This window comes from Falco punctatus, assembly GCF_963210335.1.
Source record: "Falco punctatus genome assembly, chromosome: 11".
Classification (NCBI taxonomy): Eukaryota; Metazoa; Chordata; class Aves; order Falconiformes; family Falconidae; genus Falco; species Falco punctatus.
Genome location: NC_137591.1, coordinates 11,662,593 through 11,682,926, shown reverse-complemented (window position 1 = coordinate 11,682,926; position 20,334 = coordinate 11,662,593). Strand labels below are relative to the sequence as shown.

Genomic DNA, 20,334 nt, shown 5'->3' with positions numbered 1-20,334 from the left:
ACTTCACAACATGCCATTCTTCCAGCAGTCTGGGAAATAAACAGAAGCTCTGGTGCATAATTCAGGTCTGCTTCCACCTGTAAAAGTCCAATTTCTACACCCATCCCCCCAGCAATCATTCTCCCTTAATGAATTCCTAGCCTCACCTATTGATTACTAATCCTTGCTCCACCCCTCCCTGCAGGACAATTCTTCTGTTTACTGTGGCATTTGCAATGTCATCTTCTGTCCTGTAATAAGAGTAAACTTTTTTTTGTCACTATCATTTCCCGAAGAACTTTAAGATGAACCTTTTTGGTCAATCTCCTCTTCTTCATCAGCCTACTTTTATTCATAAAGTTCTTTCCAGGTGGTATTCATCTGGAGAAGTTTGGTGCAAGATGCTGTGTGTGCTACAGTTCATCTCTGCATCTTTGATTTAAGGAAATGTCACTCTTCCTTCCCATTCAGGTTGTTGACTTCTTACAAATTGGTAACTTAACTAGACAGCACTGAGCATTTCTCATAGACTGTCCTGTGGCTGTTCAAAATTTTATATTCCCTTTTTTTATTTTTCAATGTAAGTGAAGAAATTTGTAGCTGCTCCCCTTTGATTCAAGACTATGTTCTAAGATCAGCCCTTACTTCATACTCCAGCTACTCATCACATTCAAAATGGAACTCAGAATATTGTTATTAATTGATTGATCATTTATTGACTTAATGAAGATCTCTCTTAGCTACTCCACTCAGGGCTGTGTGCCTTGCCATCCTTATAGTATTTATTCTCCCTTATATATGCAGAAAGTTAAAAGCCTCCCATCACGATAATTCGATGCAATAATAAAGTCAGCAACAGTGTTACAGACATCTTTGTTATTGTTCATGTTTCATTTGACTGGCTAAGGCACAACGGAATTTGACACTGAACTAACGCCTAGAATACAAAAACTATGAGAAGCAGAATAGCAGGAAAACAAATACTATTTTCTCTCTTTTCCAAAAATCCAACTCATGAGTAAAAGGGGATTACTGAAATCAGCATTTCAGAAGGATCAGTCAGTTACTGAGGTGGTGTGGAAGAAAAGAGATTTAGAAACACACCAGAGAGGGGAAGAAAGGCAAACATTATCTTGAAAATTCTTGAAAGTTGTACAATCAGATCATCTGAAGAGAAGATACAAGAGAATTATGTTTTCCACTGCAAGAGAAACAGACCATATCACATATAAGGATTCTGTCCCCACAGGGAGATGTCCAGCAAGGTAAGATAATAATTTCACCTGAAGTAGTATCTTACATGCAAGCAGTGCTGTGTGGAAGAAAATGCACTGTACTGATAAAGGAATCACCGTTCCTCCTTGGTTCAAAATCCATGGCTCATATGAAGACAAAAATCAATTTGGCTGAAGGCCACCCAAGGAAACTGCAACTGCATGAAACAGTCGAAAAAACAGTTAACAATTTTTAATGTTTATTATCAGATCAGAGCAAGCCCAGCTGAGGCCATCAAGAGGGCCAAGAGCATGTGACGCAGGAGGAGAAGCTGGGGAAGCTGGGTTTGTTCAGCCTGGAGAAGAGAAGGCTGCAGGGGGATCTAATTAAAGTTTTCCACTACCAAAAGGGAAGTGACACAGAAGACAGCCAGACTTTTGCAAGAGATGCATAGTAAAAGTGCAAGAGGCAACAGGCGCAAGCTGCAACGAAGGAAATTCCAGTTGGGACAGAGAAAACAACTTATCGGTGAGTGGTACAGTCCTGGGGCAAGGCCCAGTCCCTATCCTTGGAGATTTTCAGAACTCAACTGCAAAAAATCCCCCGAGCAACACAAAAGTTAAGACTTCCTTGAGCAGTAGGTCGGACTAGAGACTGCTAGAGGTCCTTCCACAACCAAAATTTTTCTGTGATTCTATAACTGAATAACATTTTTCATGCCCTCCTTACATTCACTTTTCATAGGGAAACCAAAGGGTAATAATCTTATGCTGTACATCACAGTCAGAAGACAAGAAATTTTAACACTTACTTAGAAAAATCTGCATTAGGAGCAGCGGGCATGCACAGGATACTGTGCTGTGACCAAGCATGCTTCAGGGTATCTCAGGCACATGGCCACAATGGCATACTGTGATCTCACAGAAAGGTTTGTAGCCATTCATTAAGTTAATCAGCTCCAATTCAGCACATCCAAAGACAGGTCTACTCCCAGGTAGTACGCTAACAGGAACAGGAATCGTATTTATTACAGAAGTGATTTGCTGAAAATCATAGTTTAAGTCTAGTTTGGATCATTACTTTTTTCCCCCTGAGGTTTCAGGAGTGAGCTTGATTGGTACCATGGAAAGATGATAATGGTAATGATACCCTGGAGGAGAAGGACATCAACAGATTTCAAGTCTTGGCATTTCTAGTAGGGAGCAGAGAAAGCTCCAACAGCTGGATATGTTTGACAAGGAAAGGAAATGGGAAAGATAAATTGCCATTTCACATTCTAATAGATTAAAGGCACTAAGGAGGAGCTTGAGTTTGGAGATATTTTTTTTGGTTTTGGGGGGTTTGTTTTTTCTTTTCCTTGTTTGGAAAGCTACAATCTATTTGCACTGTCTTTACGCAGTATACTTCCTGTAGGAGCTATTTGTTTATTTACCCATTTTAATCACAAGGGAAGTATTCATTATAAAAACTCTCTTTACAGCAAAGGAGAAACCTTCCAGCCACACGGCTGACACATGTTAACTCACAGGTATTCACAGAGCAGGTTCTGTTTTAAGCCATCTTTCAGGCAGCCACACAAAGACCACCAAAGCTGGGTGTTCAGCTCTGCCAGACCTCCCCCAGCCAGCAGCCCTTGCCAGGAAACACAGGTGACAGCCTGAATGATAAAAAGGCATTTAGAGGGGAAAAAGAAAAAATGTACTGGTTTAGTCTGGGCAGCACCTTAATATAAACCTGTAGGGGCCTTTGTGTACAGCATAGCACACAGCCATCCAAGCAGGCATTTCAGAGACCAGTCACTTGTACCTCCAGTATTCAAAGATCTCATACTGCCCTTGCCATTTACTGGGGAGGAGAAGGTGGCTCCGCTGCAGCTTTTCTCACAGCCACAGATCTCAGAACACAGCACTGAGACAGAAAACCTTCCTCTCCCCTCCTAGTGCTGGCCCAGCGGAGGCTTTCTGGACATAGCAGAGGGGAGCTAAGACGAGAAGCTTGCACTGGGATTGCAGCTGAAGCAGTTTGGAAAGGCAGAGCGCTATGACCTCACACAATTTGCTCTTATTTATTTCAGCAGTTCAAAAAAAACCCCCAGTGTTTAACTTTGCAAACAAATCATACTGACTTTGGCTATAAAGCTTACTGCAAATTTGCTCAGTTCAGAGAAGAGTTTCTCTGCTGGCAAATTCTGGCAGGCAGCTCTCCAGGGCTGGAAGAACTGCAGAAGAGCTGATTTGTTTTCTTAGCTCCAGCTCAGCCTCTTGCAGGGTGCACCCCGAGAGGAGGGCTCCCCAAGGAAAGTGGATTTTCCTGGTGGCAAACAAGATGTTAGCACTCAGCATTCCCAGGACAAGGCACTCTGAATGCTTACTCAGACCTTTTGAAGCGACCACAGTGCTGCTGTTTTTCATTCTTGCCTTTCCAGTACCACACGACATTCCTTCAGGCCACAAATGGAGCTGCCCGCTCCCCAGGTGACTGTACAAGGGAAACAGTGGCAGCTTCTACACCCAGCAATTCAGAAGTACTAGACTCAGGACAAAATGGTGATTTGCAAAACACATTACTAAACACAATAAAAAAATTGACCTTGCTTTTAGGAGGAAGAGGGGGGGTGGGGGTGGGGAAGAGGGAAGGACACCACAAAAGTATGTGAAATGTTCTAATGTGTAAGAAGAAGATGTGTGCTATCAACTTCGTTTTAGATACATGGACAATCTTTTGAAACAAAGTCCATAGATCTCCTTACATTAGAAAATGCAATTGCCACTCTGGTGCATAACAGAGAAGCCCTAACATCTTAGCAAACACACAGTGGCAACTGCCTTCACAAAACCTGAGGTGACTAGCTTTCAGAGGTGATGCAGTTGGGGTGCCTATAGATAAATTGCCCAGCATTTCCTATTGTAAGTTTCTGTCTTCATCTGTTTGTAAACTTTGCCAAAGTTTAACTGTTTTGGCTGAAATTACCCATGCCAGGTGTTTGCCTCAAGCTGAATTCTTTTGGATAGCTTCATCAAAAATGTCTCAGCTATTTCCAAGAACAAAATTATGGAAAAAAAACACCCCAACTTTGTTTTGTCCATGTTAAAAATATTTCAGCTGCTCCACTGAAAAGCTCTTGTACTTCCATGCCTGCGATTTGGCGCAAGGTTGTCTTTTCGTCAGGGTGTTACATTTGTAAACACAAAAAGTGCCCATATTACATCAAGCTAAGTCTGAAAAACCACTGTTTGCACATGCTCAGAAGAGATCTGTTTTGCAGCTAAATTTTTTTGAGTCCTATATTGGGCATGCTCTATTCTCTCTCTCTTTCTGCGAGGTAACTGAACTACTCATGCACTACTCCACAGAATAAGAGTACACTCTAGGCCAAGGTTACAAAGGCTGAGCTGGATAGTCTTCAGAGTTTAGAGCATCTCATCTCCTTCTGGTAGCTGACCTGAAAGGTGATAAATCTATGTTGATAACAGCTAGTCCATTAGCAAGAGTCACAGTAGCCTCACTGATTAATTCTAAAAGGGTCACATATATAAACATATATATACACACTTAAAAAGAACATCACAGTAAAAGTTTGGGTACTCATATTAAGAAAAGCTAGAACTATGTTGCTTATACAACCTTAATTAAGACCTGGTGTGTACACATTATGACACAATCCTTAAAAAAACTCACCTACTTTTCCGCTCTCCCCAATCTCAGATCTCTTCTTCACCCAATGTAAAGATGGACTATGCCCTGGGGATGAATCAAGGTTGTGTAATGAGGCAGAAGAATGCCTGCCTCATTTGTTAGAACATGTGTGTTAAACGTACAAGGCAGAGGGCTACAAGAGGAGAAAAGAATTGGTAGTATTTAAGGCAAATGAATGATGCCTGAAGAACTAATTATTTTTTAAAGTTCCTTTCTGTCAGAGGAGTTTACAGATGTTGCTGAATGCAAAGCATAAATCTAATTTCTGTAGGTTGCCACTGACAGCATGTTTTTGATTTGATCAGTGTCACCCTGTGACAGCTATCATCAATGGAAAAGATTCTTTCAGTATTAAGAGATCTCTGTATAATATTAAGGACTGGAAAATGGCATACTTGAAAAGATGCTTCAAACTTCAGCTAGTGTGCCTTAGTTTCCCCTTTTCAGAACAGGGAAAGACTGCTACTTCATTAATAGGAGTACTGGAAAGACAATTAATAAAGTGTGGACAGAGCATTATAGTATCAGTGATGAGCACCAATAATCCAAAAGGAAAGTATTTGCCTTATCTTCAGAACAGGGTTTAAATGACAAGCAGCAAGTAATGCTGGTGGCCTTCACCTGAACTACAGAAGGTACATACAATATCGAACAGTAGTATTGCCTTCAGCAATGAATGAATTACTGAAATGAAACAATTGGCACAGAGGGAAAAAAACCCATAAAGTGTCATATAACTGCAAACCATACCATAACATAGTTTTGTGATGGACTTGGCAGTCCTGTGTTAATGGCTGGACTTGATGATCTCAAAGGACTTTTCCAACCTGAATGATTCTATGATTCTGTGTGGCACATATAGAAGCGAAAGGTTTCACATGGAGTCTCAGCTGTGGCACTTCCTAACTGCCCAGTGCTTAACTTTGCAAAGTTAGTATTTTTAAATGTAGCTTTTTGGGTACCCAACCTGTAACTAAGGTTTGATTAGCATATTCATGACAAGCTCTGCACTGATGAAATGTGACAAGTGATTTTGGGGAGGTAACTTATCAAGTAGGACCACATACTGCTTTGTTTTAGGGAGTCTTGATCTGGCTTTGGATTTTCTGGTCTACCCCAATGAGAGGTGAAAACTGCAGCCTCCACATGTCTATAGGTTTCAGCTGTGAGTAGGGTGAAATGCTTACACGTAACAAATGTTATCATCTGTACCTGCACAACTGACTGAGCACAATGCCATTCATGCATACATATAAATGCATATTACATATACTTTTAAGTGTATACACAGGATATATACACACACATCTTCCACATTTTTAGTTCCAAAGCAGCTTTGAATTTTCCACATTAAAACTTTACAGGGGAAGAGGTTGCTTTCTATTTATCGCCTCCTCCCGTCTTGCTCTCCCCAAATCAAGTATCTTATTTCACCAGGCTAGAGCTTTAGAAACATACTGGAAAAACACAACACAAACTACCATGCAATTTCACTTTGATCACATTTCTTCTACTAGCAGCTTTGCTGGGATTGTTAGCAAGCCAACTGTCAGCACACAGTAAAGAAATATCAGTGCATGTCTGTGCAACACGCTGGGCTCACGAAGCACAGGCCTAGATCCTGCCCTCCACTACAGATGAAGTTCACAGGGGAAAGGGAATAAGGACTCTCTTCTTCCATCTGCCCTGAATGCAGCAGTGAGGCAGGATTCCAACCTAGCACTCAGGATAGTGCCAAAAAAGGGACTGGCTACTGTGCTGGCTGCCACCCCAGGGCCCCAGGGGTGTGAGGCCCGCCAGCTGTGGGGTGGAGCCGTGCCCCCAGCCAGCTACAGCCTCTGCTTCTGTCTAGCCTGCTGGCTCAGCTCGTGTAATGATCGTTTTAAGAAAAGCAATATTGTGCAGTTCATCATGAGGTGCAGGTGTTCACCTTCAACTATCCCTGCCCTGTGCTGGCAGAGCAGCTCCTGCACCATACGTGGCCTGCGCTCACCTGCCCCATGCCACAACGCGCAGCACCTGTAAGGTTAGCTTTATTCTGAAAAAGGAAATGTTTAGGAAATGAAAGCTCTCGCCTGAATACAGGAAGATCAAATTTTTAACTGACCTCCCTCCTGTGAAAAGATGTGATACAATTTGGCAGACTCAGTACATCTGCCACATGAAGACCAACCTCATCAGCTCTAACTTCATTGATGCAGAAAGGAACCTGGGGAAGAACCAAAGACCTCTGCAGAAAAAAATCCCCAGGGATAGTTACAATCAGCAGAAAATTCAGCCCAAACAAGCTGCTGCTTATTCACATTGAGGTCACAGTCCCTGTGCAGACGTGGCTGGTAGCAGCTATGGTCTGTGACGTCTTGTGAGTTTAGTGGGAACAGACCCAGAGGTTGTCAGTGCTGGGTATCCGCTGCGGATGCAGGGGTGAAGATGTACATCCCAGGGCAGAGCTCTGAGAGCTCCCCTGCTGGTACCCTGCCAGGGGCTGCCAGTGCACTGGAGCTGACTAAGGAGCACTGAGATAACCAGCCCGTCCTGGTGATGCAGGAGTGTGCAGAGAAGGGAAGGAATAAATTTCAGCTGCATGGAATAACAAACTGATAGGGACAAGAACTTCTTCAGCTGTTCCCCAAGCCACTGTGGAACCACAAGCTTTTGACCTTGGTAAATTCAGACAGGGGAGAATTGTCCTGCCCTTGAGGACTCAATTACACTAGGATCCAGTGCTGAACTAGTGGGTGACAAAGATGGATATAGGGATTAACTGCTAAAATGCATTTTTTCTTCCTAGAAGAGGAAAGAGAAAGCAGTTTAATTCCCCAAAAAATAAATTCCAGGGGTTTAAAAAAAATTTAGTGGCATGATACTTTTTATTTTTGTCTGGACATACACATTTGAGGGGGTTCTAATAAACAAACCATTTCCTCTGACTTTTATTCAAAGGCACTAACAAACTCTGCGTTTTAAAACTCAAGAATTTGTTTGGTTTGCTATAGTGCAATAAAACTTAAGGCAGGAGAACCTACTATTCAGTTCTTTTAAAACAATTCATAAAAACGTATTAAAGGAATGTGAATTGAGTTACAGACTACCAAACAGTATTTTGACCTCTCCTAATACACCCCATAGTAGAACCTCACTGCTGCCAAACAAATACTGATTATTCTCCAAACAGTCCCACCCAGAAGAAGAAACAAGTGCACAGAAAAATTAAGGGACCTGTCTAGTACCTCAAAGCAAGACAGTGGCTGAGCTGATGATAACGTTTTGGCATCATAACTTTATGCTGGAGCTGAACAATAAATTCAGCCTTTCTCTAGATGGGTCGTATCACAAAGTTGTCCCAAATCCTAAACCAAGATTCACATACTTAGACCAAACTAAGATTTAGCCATTTCGTGTTCTTTTTTCCCTATTTTCATAGTAGTTGATAGTAACTTTGGACTTTATATACAATGCATGTATTAACCTGATCAAAGTGGAAGAATGCAATTTACCTTTACAGGTGCAGCTATATACAAACTACATTCACCTGGGGAGAGCTTGTTCTTGGCACATCTTTGCAGCTAAGCTGGGACTACACTGGGCTTTTATCCCATTTGAAGCAACAGACCCCACACACATAACTACATTAGTTTTCATGTAATTCTTTGACCTGGAAGTAATCATAATTTTCCTGTGCAAAAGACTGAGCTACAGCCAGTTTTAGGATCTCTATTTTTTACTGCTGGGCAACGTCTTTTCTGGTTTTGTATGTCAAAATAAAAACTGAAAGAAAAGTAAATGCTTCACTGAGCTACAAACAATGAAAAAAGGTGTTCTGCCTGCCATCAAACCCTGCTGTTAAAATATTAACACAATGTAAATATTGTAATATTGAGGAAGTACACTGTGTCAGTACTTCCTGGCACCGTACAAGAGCTTCACTGTTCATTTCAGTCCCTGCTGTTAGTTTTAAACATGCACAACTTAAACAAGGCATCTGAGCTTCTCCAGTCCTGGTGCGGAATTGCAGAGAGCAAAATCTTACTCTAGGTTCTCTCTGGACTGAAAAACAAAGTATTAAAAAGAATCCTTAAACCCAAACAATTATGTAGATGTCAGTACTTTTGAGGCAAAAAATATTCCACAAGGTCTTTCAAAAGTCCTGGCATATTGCTGCCAAACATGGAAAGATCTTTGGGTATGCACTGTCCTCCCCTTCCTCAGAGAAGAAAAACAACTGCAAATGCCCACCAATGCCAGAAGCCTGAAAGCCCAAGTTATTCCTCATGGCAAAAGTCCCATTACCCAGATTTGCCAGTTAAGCACATTACTTGCAATTGATGGTCTCTCTCAATTGACTGAATAAGCAGCATGTGTGTAATAAAGGGAATGAAGCAGCTACCTGCCATTAGTAAGCCAGATATTGCTATCGAGTCTTAAGAAATGCTGTCTAGCTGCTGTAATTATGTATTTATCATGGAAGAGTCACAGAAAAGCAGCACCAGTTTCCAAAAATAGCGAAGACAGAGAATGACCTCTCTATAGAAAATAATAATAAAAAAAAAATCCACAAAACCAACTGTAGTCAGTTTGGCCATACTTTAAAAAAGTCAGTAGATTTCTTCTAGGGGAACCTGGGGGCAACTGGAGGAGTTCAGAGCAGGATTTCACTCTGCTGGCTTTGGTTAATACAAGGTAAAATTTCACCACTGACAAAGCCAAAGATCTCACCAGTTTCAATGGAAACAGCATAAAGCCTTGAAATCTGAAGTTACTACTATTTATGCTTACAGGCTTCATTGTGTCATGCACTGTGGCACGTCTGACAAAGACTGTCCTTGTCCCACAAACCTAATGATCTAAATTCAAAACAGCACGAAATACCAAGGAGAAAAAACTGAAATGTGTGAAATGTCTAATATTCTGGAAATGTCTAATCCCAGCAAAACAGGGCTAGGATTTCAAGAAATAAGTCCTACATGCTGTATTATGACAAAAGAAAGGTGTAAACTGCTTCATGCTACCACAGGAAATACAAGAAGTACAAACTGTCACCAACTTTCTAAAATACACTGAATAAGTGGTTTATTTCAGATTAAAGCATCTGCTGCTCCTGAAGCTTTCTTACCTTTCAGACATGTTCCCATACACAAATGGGAACTAAAATGACTTGCACAATGCCCCCACGTGCCAGTCAAAGTATCGGATAAGCTTTGTTCTTATGCATGGTAAGAAATTGCCCTGGGGGTTAACACAGATTTTCCACTTAATTTTAACTTACTCACAGAACCTTATTCTGGAAGAGCTCCTTCAATCATGTATCCAGCTGCATCACCAGATTTGTATATGGTCCAGACTAACACAAATCCTTCCCCCTTCAATGTTTTTTCACATGTCAGTTAATTTGCTAATAAAAAGTCCTATGAACACTACACTTAGTCCCTTTATCTCTCATCTCACTTAAAAGGGGAGAAAAACTCTTGAGAACTCAGTGAGCACTCAATATATGTAATGGCTATAAGAGAACTAAAAAAAGTCTAGGAAGAGGACATCTTTCCAAAACTGAACTACTTACTGTGAGGGGAGTTGTTCATTTGTTTGTTTTTTAAAGATAAACAGGGGTTTTTTTCATCTGTTTCATGAAATATTATAGCTAAGATCTTTCTCCACTTCCATAAATGGATGTTTTTCTTACTCTCAGTGGGTGGTCTCAGAGTTTTGACAGAGGAACATCACAAGCTAAAAACATAGGATGCTACAGAGATAGCCCACCTGCAGTGATGGTGGATGTGAAGGGGGAGAGAAAAGGTGATTGCAAAGGCCAAAACAGACTGTGGTGGGGAAAATCAAAGGTCAGAAATGTATTCACAGCCCTAACAATGGGGGAGCCCTGGTGAAATGAACAGCCAAAAAACACAGATACATTCAGAAAAAAAGGGATGCAGAAAAGAGGCAAAAATTTTGGCTTTCACTTTATCCTGTTATTAGATAATTCCATTTTTTTTTTTTAAATTTAAAAAAGGTCTGAATAAGAAACACACATAATGCTTGGCATTCCTTTTAGAGTAGTTAAAGCATTTTGAAAACTGGTTTCTTTCACATTTCTGTTTCACACTTGCCAATTTAATGAAACAAATCTTCCTTTAAAAGCTCTGGTATGAACCATATGTCTATGCAAACTCCTGCTACTACCATGTGTATTGCTTGGTTTCTTACTTGTTTTCTACAAGGAAGTCTACCACATATTTCTTCAGACAGTAGAGATGAGCATCCATCAGCCCTGTTCTGATGTGCATTCTGGGGTGCCTGTAAAAGAAAAAAAAAAAAAAGAAAAATCATGGAGCTTAGCTTTGTGTGGCCATTTACAAGAGTTTGACTTCGCAATTAAAGCAGTGGATAGTGAAAACTATGCAAAGGCAGATCTGTTCCTTTCCATCAACTGCTGGATTAACAGAGAACAGTGCAGGCTGCCATTATTGGACTGTGTCTATAAACTTACACCTGCTGGCCCTGGGCTGATTTGCTGCGAAAGAAAACACCTCCTCCAAGGAGTCATTACTCCTGCTACATCTTCTTATGTAAGTGGAAATTGCACATTACTGGGCAGGAAGCCAAAGTAATGGGCCCAGAGTGCTAAAAGTTACAGTGGGTAGTGTCAGGGTACAATAATTCAAAGCTGCTGGCTAAGTGCCTGCCTTAATATGCAAGGCTGTGCATGTTCTGCTAGCAAACACAACAACGCTACTGTATTTTTTCCAACACTTCCTGGAGGGTAATAGGGGAAGGAGATGGGGTCTGCTCACCTTTCCTACACCACACATTACAAATGAATGCCAAAGCTCAATTACAAAGCGTTTGCCTATCCAGCCCAGTAAGGTGGAAAAGACCAGTGAAATTCCTGCTCATCATTAGCCAAACAATGGCAAACAGGGAATTCTTCCCTTTCAGACCAGTGGCAGGTTAATATTTCAGAAATTCAGAAACCTTCAATAGCTTCAATATTTTAAGAACAAAGTTTTAAATCATAAAAACTCATTGATTACTTCTATTACTTCTCTTTATGCATTCTCTGCTCTTAGTGGAAACCCTTTTTGGAACCTTTCTCAAAGTAGCTAGTTATTTTATGCCAATATTACTTTCCCTTCCACGCACCTGTAGCCTCATTTGAGTGTGTTCTGGCTGCCTGAACAGTCACCACCAGGTCTCAGGGCAGAAAAGCCACAGGAATATTTAGCTTGCGAATTAAAAAAGGCAAAACACAATGGTCAGGGAATACACTGGGCTGTTCAAGAAATCTGTAACTGTACTCACAGTCCAGAGGCTTTGTAACGAGAGAAATTTTAATTCACACCTGAAATTGTCTCCATTTTCATTTTTCCTTCCTTGATGCCTGGATTTTGTAATGAAGTTTGAATGAACATATCTCACCAGTATATTCCATCCAACTTTTGTTCGCCTAGCTCAGAACATGCTAGTCAGATGGTTGTGATCATGATCACTTTTATTATTTAGTGAGCTCAGCAGAGGGATCACTCACAACTAGGGCACACATCTCTCCCCCTGCCCCCCCATACTAGCACACCGAATATTTGGCAACACCAAAGGAGACTATCAGGTGCTCTAGTAAGCCATTTTCCAGTGCATTTCTCAAATAATGCATTGAACTACCAGAGTACTTAAATCTTAACATTTTATAATTTCAGTGGCATTTCTTAAGCATGCCATTCAATGCAAGTTAAGCATATTATTAACTTTAAAGAAATTCTTTAAGTCCCACTTGCAAAGGAAAGCTCCTATAATAGTAGTACAACACTCTGCAGTAAAGTATGTGGTACTAAAAAATGATATATGCACTTTCAGTAGATTACTTCATTAACAAAACATGAGCTCACCTAGCAATGCTCCAGTACTGATGTTATCAGTGGCCCAGATGTTGCTGTGGAAGTCAGCCCAAATAGCAATGTTCCTTATGCAAAGAGGATAGGGAATCCACTAATTTTAATGAGGTCTTGCAGTTGGAAGTCAGCAGACTCCCTCCTGCTCTGCATCCTGGGGATGGTTTCCACATTTTGTGTATTTATGAAGGAGAATTTTCATATCTACTCTAAGAAAAAGGGCTCCCTTGTATTTATATAATGAATATAACAGTTTATTGAAATGGGTCAGAGACAAATGGAAAGAAATAGAGCAGGAAGGAAAGCTGGGAAAATGAACAAAACAATGTAACAAAGCAAGAAATATAAAAAAATAGAAAGGGATGCAACATGGGAAGGAGAGGGAAAAACAGAAGGAAAAAAACCCCAATTCTTAACTTGAAGATGACAAATAGGACACAGTTTCTTTAGTGCCAGAATGCCAAGTTCTCTCTCTATTCAAGATCTGTCACACCCCTCCTTAAACACAAGGCCGGGAAGGCTGCAAGGACTAGACGTCAAGTAGAAGAGTGTAAAACAGGAACTCCTCAATAAATGCTGGTTCTGTTGCCAGTGTCTGTGCAGCTTTCACACATACAGTCTCCCCACCTGCAAACTGGAATAACACTATTTAGCTACACTGCAGGACACCGAGGATTTGTGGGCTGAAGTTTGTGTCTGCACACAAGTATTGTACCAAGTCTTTCTGTAGCTAAGCAACTTTGTAAGAAAGTTATACAAAATCAGTGCAAGTGGACAGGCAGTAGCACAGTGCTATCCTAGCTGCAGCTCCATCACACACACAAAACCACCCCACCCCCCCAAAAAAACCCCAGCCAGACAAGACGTACTGAAATGCCACTCCGAGTTAGCTTTCAATGTAGAATATACTAACAATAACAGAACATCATGCTGGACAAGAGGGAGGTCCCCCAATGAAAATCCTCTGAAATACAGACCACCTAAGTGATTTGCAACAGAATAGTCCCATAGATTAATATTATAATCACAGCTTCAAAGGTCAAACAGGCAAGTTTGGGCACATGCATAAACAAAGCTGCAATTTCTGTAAACCAGATTTAAGGAGAGAATAGCCACACTAAACCAGACTGATAAGAGCACTCTATCATAGCAAGCCACTAAAGATGATGCTAATTTTCATTGACTACTGCTTAAAACAGTTATCTTCAGGTAAAAGCAAAGGAGCCAAATAATCTAACAGATAACAGCAAACTCCATCACCATTTCAAATGAGCATCTGGTTACTAATATCGAAAGCCACACTCTCTTCTCATGCCTCTGATCTCCCACTCCATCAGTTAATCTTTACAACATATGAAAAATAAGCCTGTTGCAAGGAACAGCTGATACAGAGAATCAAATAACAAACAATGCATTTGCTGAGAGCTGATGCACCTAGACTTATCACTCTGAGGAAGATAATACAGAAGGCTTTCAATAATATCATCAAAGCAAGGGAGAAGGTACTAGAAAGGGCTGGCTGCAGATGGTTAAGTGTTAATGAATGCCGGGTTGGGTGGTTTATCAAAAGAAAAAGACTGGATATGTATCTGAGAGGGTCACCATTGAGATGAAAGTTTAACAGCCATTGTTGGAGCTTTTTAATGAGCAAGGACTGTCAAATGTGAACCCTCTAAGAATCATACCAATTACTAAATGAACTTCAGTTCAATCTAGCAAATGTAATCAAGCACAAGTCATTAAAATACATGGTAAAACTCCTATTGGTGCTGCCACTATAGTGTCTATTATTGTCTGTGCTCCCATGTAAGGGAGGGGGCTGCTCCCAGTTGTAAACTCCGTGTGTTATGTTAAGTGATGGGAAATTTTAGCCCTAATGATGAGGCACGGAGGGCTCCCTGGCAGAAAATCGACAATGAGAAGGCTCAGAGAGATCTGTGGAGAAGTCAGGGAAAGATCAGCAATTAAAAGACCAATTTCAAAGAATGCAATTTAATGTGTAAAATTAGCTTTTATTAGCACATAATTCCACAAAATCCTGACTCGGGATGAGAGTGCATAAAGGTCTGCCAGAGTCCTTAGAAAGGTCCGTGCCCGTAATTCCTGACGGGCCATTGTGAAATAATAAGCAGTACTAACAGGATTGATGCATGCCTCGTACATGGCAATGCTTTGTAAGTGGAGCCCAGAGCTTTTCTCTCCCTGATAACCTCTCTCAGGATTTCCTCCCTCAGGGAAATCAACCACTGATACAGCAAACTTCCCTTGTTTAAAGGCAAAAAAGACGACAATTGTTTCAACTGTAAACTAATTAAAAGAGGTTACCACCAAGAGCTGGAGGTTCAAACCAGCCCTGCACTCCCACTGACAGTGTGATAATGCCAGGCCGGGGTCAAAATCATAAATCTGAAGGGAGCACACACAATGCTTAAAGCCAAAAAGCCTCTCTACTAAGCATGGGATATTGCCACATTAACCTCACCACCTCACAAATAAACTAGCTGAGAAAGAGAAATCCCATGGCCTCTTTCCCTTTAACTTCATACAGCTGTTGACGGAAAATATGAAGGTCTTTAAATAAACTCAGGGACCTGGGGCTGTCCATGTTCTAACGCTAATCTGAGCAATGACACAATAAAAGTCCAATCATATCTGCTATTAACCTGGCTCCTGAACAGATATCCGAATTACATCCACTGTGGGCTTATGGGGTGTTAGTTCATCTTCCTCCCTATCCCTCCAAAATAAGTAAATAAATAACAGCACGCTAAGTGCAAACTATGCATTCCATGCTCATTTCTTTCCTAATTAATTGCATATAGCTCACATAGTCCATGTAGCCAAGCAGTCTTCCGCATTCTTCCTATCCTCCAAACTACAAACTGTATTCTGGTGTGACGAGTGTGCCATCCAGTTCAAACACACGGTGCTGACCCCTGACTGTGTGCACGGAGGTGATGCTCTCGTGTGGATACAAAGCCAGTGTACAGATCAACACGAAGAGAAGTCTTACAGCAAAAGCTGCCAGATCACCTTTAATGTCTCAAGCATTCCTACTTTTAAGGGGGGGGGGGGGGGGGGGGCGCGGGGGGGCGGGAAATAATCCCTAAATCGCATTGCTCATTTACGGGACGGCTCTTGGCTGTGAACTCGCTACTAATAAAAGACCACTGTTACATTGGCTCTTCAAAAATCCCGGACACCTTATGACCTTAATATTTTTATTTTTATTATTTTTTTTAAACACAGTACTTTTGGCCAAAAAGCTCCCCAAGCACTTAGCCAAATGAATGTCCCCACTGTATCCCAGGGCTCCTTTGCCCACCAGTGAAATGCTGCCACCTCCGGGCTGAACGGCCGCGGCTGTAGCAGCGCTGGCCGGGCCCCCCCAGCCCCCGCCCCCTCCCGCCGCCCGGGCGGTAGGGGTGGTGGGGTGGGGGGGGGGGCAGCGTGTGCTGGGCGATGCTGCTTCCCGGGTGGAAACGGCTGGTTCGGTTCTGGCTACGAGGCACACCTCGGTGATGGGCGAGCTGGAGTGGAGAGGGGCACAGGGAGGCAATCACCCAAGATTTCAAGCCGGCCCTGACCCCCCTTTCCAGCTCGGAGGCACCCCTCACCCCTTCCTCCAGTTCTATAACTACCTTCTTTTCAAAGACGTCACTTGGTCCCTGGAGGACCTGGCACGGGAGGACACGGCAGGTTCGCAGCTTGAATCAGCTGCCCACCGGCAGCTCTGGTAGCCACCCCACCCCCCCACCCTCCTGGCTGCTGCTTCCCCAGGCTGCAGCAGGAATGGGAAGTACTTTCCAAATGAAAATGTTTTATTGATCTAGTGACCCAAGTTGCTTGAAAGCCTTCCGAATAATAAATATTTTTCATTCAAAACCTTCATCGCATGCCATTTTTCTTTGTTGTATTATATTATTAATATACCCATGAGACTATAATACAAACTATGAACCTACTTCTGACAAAAACATGCTGAAAACTTTTTGGTAAAGGAACCAACTTTCATTGAAAGCCAAAGATTAAATCATTTTCTCTAGTATAAAAAGTATAGGTTAGCAGTCAGAACTCAGGATTAATATTTGTTCAAGGCCAGAAATGGTTTACAATAAGCCAGTGAGACCTCCCGTAGCAAGAGTCGTTATCTTGGCATCAACACGGTGCTTCAACATTAACACCTCTCCTGACTTCGACACTGAACAGCGAGGGTGCCAGTGGCTGCGCAGCCCACTTATCCCATGACCTTCTATAAAATGTTTTTCTTCACCCTGTTTCAGCTTCCCCATAGGAAAACAAGAGCAGCAGTGACTCCTCACCCACCCCAAGCTGGAGGAGCACTCCCATGTCGCTGGATGCACACGCATCCCCTGGGAGCACACCAGCCACAGCTGCTGGGGAAAGCATTTCCCTAAACGTGGTTCTAAGGGTCTTCTCTACCGTACCGAGTGCTAACAGCTGTAGGAAATAACACAGGGGCTGGGCTCCCCACAATGCCCCTGCCCCTCTTCTCCTTCCCTGTCACTGGAAAAACAGAGTTCATGCAAATATGTTATACTAGACACTTTGATACTAGATTCAAGTTTGCTAGAATACCACAATTGCTATGTAGAAACCGAGAAAGCAAAAGAGAGAGACCGAAAATGATAATAAGTCTGGAGCTCAGTGTGAACAGAAGAGAATACGCTGTGAAGGAGGGCGGGGACTGCCAGAGACATTATTAATAGGTTTTACCCTTGAGCTCTGGCAGCTACTTGTTCTATACACAGAGGAAAAGGATTAATCAAGCCTTGCACGTAAAGGTTCTTTCTATGGTCTGCCAAAATATTTAAAGCAGTATATACAAAGTGTAAGCCTTATTATTATACACATTCAATGTAATCATCTTATGCTACAGTTAAGGCCAGGATGACAATAAAGTAGATTATTGTGCACTATAACCAATTAAATTCCAACACAACAGACATGGCTTAGTCATTTGGTTCAGATCTGGTATTTGAGCTTCTTTTTCTCATGCTGGGCTAAACTATGATTTAAGAGATTTAATCAAGCTTTGGGAAATGCTTTCTTTGCTAAAGAAGGAGAAAGAACTAAAAAGTCTGCACCTGGAAACCCTAATCATTTCCAATTTTCAGCTCATTTTGCTTCCTGCTTCGTGAAAACTCACCTTAGTAAATAATTGTTCCCTAAAATCACCAGGGCTGAAAGGATGACAATATATAAGAGGAACAAATTTTAAGCAAACAATTGAGGCTGGAGGATTGTCCAGAGGCTACTGAAGAACAGCAGCTCCTGCTGATCCCTCCTATACCAGTTCCCAAAGGGCTACGCAGTAGACATATGATATATTTTCTTAAATCAAATAATTACAGTAAATGCATGGGAAACAGTGAAACTGAATACTAGGTCAAAGCTGCAGGTCACTAGCAATATATAGCTTAAACACAGCAAGGCTGCCACAATTTCTTTATGTCACTGGCTTAGACTCAGGCAAACAAAACTGTACTTGGCAGTGTGACTGGCTGATCGCAGCCTGGCTCGATGAGGCTCCAAAGACCTTCTGCACCTCCCAAGTGAGGTGGGTTTTATTCAGAATCTATGATCTGCAAAATCTGGGAATTCAAGGTAATGGCATACCTTTGGACTACTAAACCACACAGGCAAAAACAAATCTTCCATACCCCAACTTTAAACTGCAAGTAAAAGCAGAAGTGGAAAAAACAAAGTCAAAATAATCATTGTGTTTCCCTTTCACTTTACAGGGCCCAGAAGTACAACAAACTGGAGCTGTCACACATACCTTTGGGTTTCCTGTTGTGAGCAGCCTTCCAGGTACCTCACGAAAATCACCTACTTCTGTACCACCAGTTTATTAAAATGAAAAATATCTCTTTAAGCCTGTTACTGTGGATAGGCCATACCTGATCACTCACTTGCCTTTGCTAGGATCTTCGCCGGACAAGCAAATGCGCTCTTATGACAGAAGGTGCATGTACGTGAGCCTTTCTTTAGAAGATATTGGCATTCAAAACAGTTTCATGGGAACGAATAACAACCTGACAAGAGTCTGGTAGAAGGTCATCAAGGTTAGAAGGAAGGAGAGGGAGAGAGACGAGTAATACGTGTGTGTTAAGACAAGGCGGCATCTGGCTCCCCCCAGCACCTACAGTCTAGAAAGCAAGACGACATGCGCTTTGAATCCAATGATGGGAAAAATTCAGGTGTAATGGTTTAAATTACCAAACCCTACCCAAATCCAGCCCATGTAGGATGTCTTCCACAGTAGGTCTGACAATGCTCGTTTCCTTCATCTACTCTAAGTGAATTATACTCGGCTCCTGCTCCTCGAGGGTCTGTAGCTTCCTCAGCTGATGCTTTGACCTGTTTCCTTTTGATTTCCATCCCTGGAACATACTGCTTCTGCCTCACTTTTGATTCATAATAAACTTTTACAGTTGTATCTATTCACATCTCAAGTAGACTGAAACCTGAACATTTTAGCATTTGGCAACATAATAACCACACTTCACCCTGATGAGATCCCAACAACCGCAAGCATCAAATATTTAATCAGATAATGAAAACAGCTTTATCTCAGGCAGAAAATAAAGTGGGCAAAGAACCTGGCACTGCTGCCACTGCAGTGGGAGCCTGGCTGTGACTGCCAGCACACAAGCTGCTCCGTATCTTGGCAATGTTGACTGGGTACATGGAAGAAAGATAAATTTTAGGGGAAACTACACTAAGGTATGAGCAGTCAGACTTGACGAATCCTGCCTCCCTACAGAAAAAACAGAGGGGTTTCCCTAACTTGGCCACACTGAAGTTATGACTCAGCCCATGTATTCAGATACATCCTCAGAAGCATGCTAGCCTGGATCTAAGGCAACATCAGCCTTGAGCCACGAGATTTCAGGACAGGGGATTTCAGCCCTGTCAGGGCTCGGGACATCATCAGCATTAGACTCAGCCCAATTCTGCAGTGAAAAAATACCCCAAGTAACAGGAACATCACACAAGAAATAGAGAGATACTTATGTTCTTTTCTAGTTTAAAATAACCTATACTGTTTCATTTATCAGCTATTATTTTGATGGTATCAAATAAGAACTTCATTAAAACAAAGCCTTAAAATTAGAACATGTAGCATTCTTTTTGCACAGTGACAGCAGAATTTAAAACTAAGAAATAAAGTCCGACTGGAACCACTTTGCAGACATATCTTGTCTTTTCAACCCCAAAGAACACTATGATTAGTTCTTTTAATAGCTAACTGGCATTTTACAAAATACCATTAGAAACACCATGGGATGAACATAAGTATCAGGGGGAAAAAAAAAACAAACCAGGAAAAAAGGCAAGACACAGAAAAATCTATCATTACCACAAGAGTAGCTTAGCATCCACCCAAAGTCCCAATCTGTGTTGGTTTTTTTTAAACAAGTAATTACAGTGGTTACAACCACACCGTATTAGTTTCTGGTTAGACCAGATTACTCATGATTTAAAATTTCCAGATTTGTTAATAGTTATAACAGAAGTTGTTGCTTCATATTACTAT

The 20,334-nt window shown here is 41.7% G+C and overlaps 1 protein-coding gene across 2 annotated transcripts in view; it reads right to left on the bottom strand.

The window, feature by feature from the left end:
• Positions 1–20,334, bottom strand: part of EIF2B3 (eukaryotic translation initiation factor 2B subunit gamma) — a 102,186-nt gene that overhangs the window by 40,734 nt on the left and 41,118 nt on the right. The window contains exon 6 of one of the 2 annotated variants that reach the window (XM_080406159.1): positions 11,092–11,181. The exons of the other annotated variant lie outside the window; for it this stretch is intronic. Coding sequence (XP_080262285.1) covers positions 11,092–11,181 — 90 coding nt within the window. The remainder of the gene's footprint in view (positions 1–11,091; positions 11,182–20,334) is intronic. 2 annotated transcript variants of the gene reach the window in all.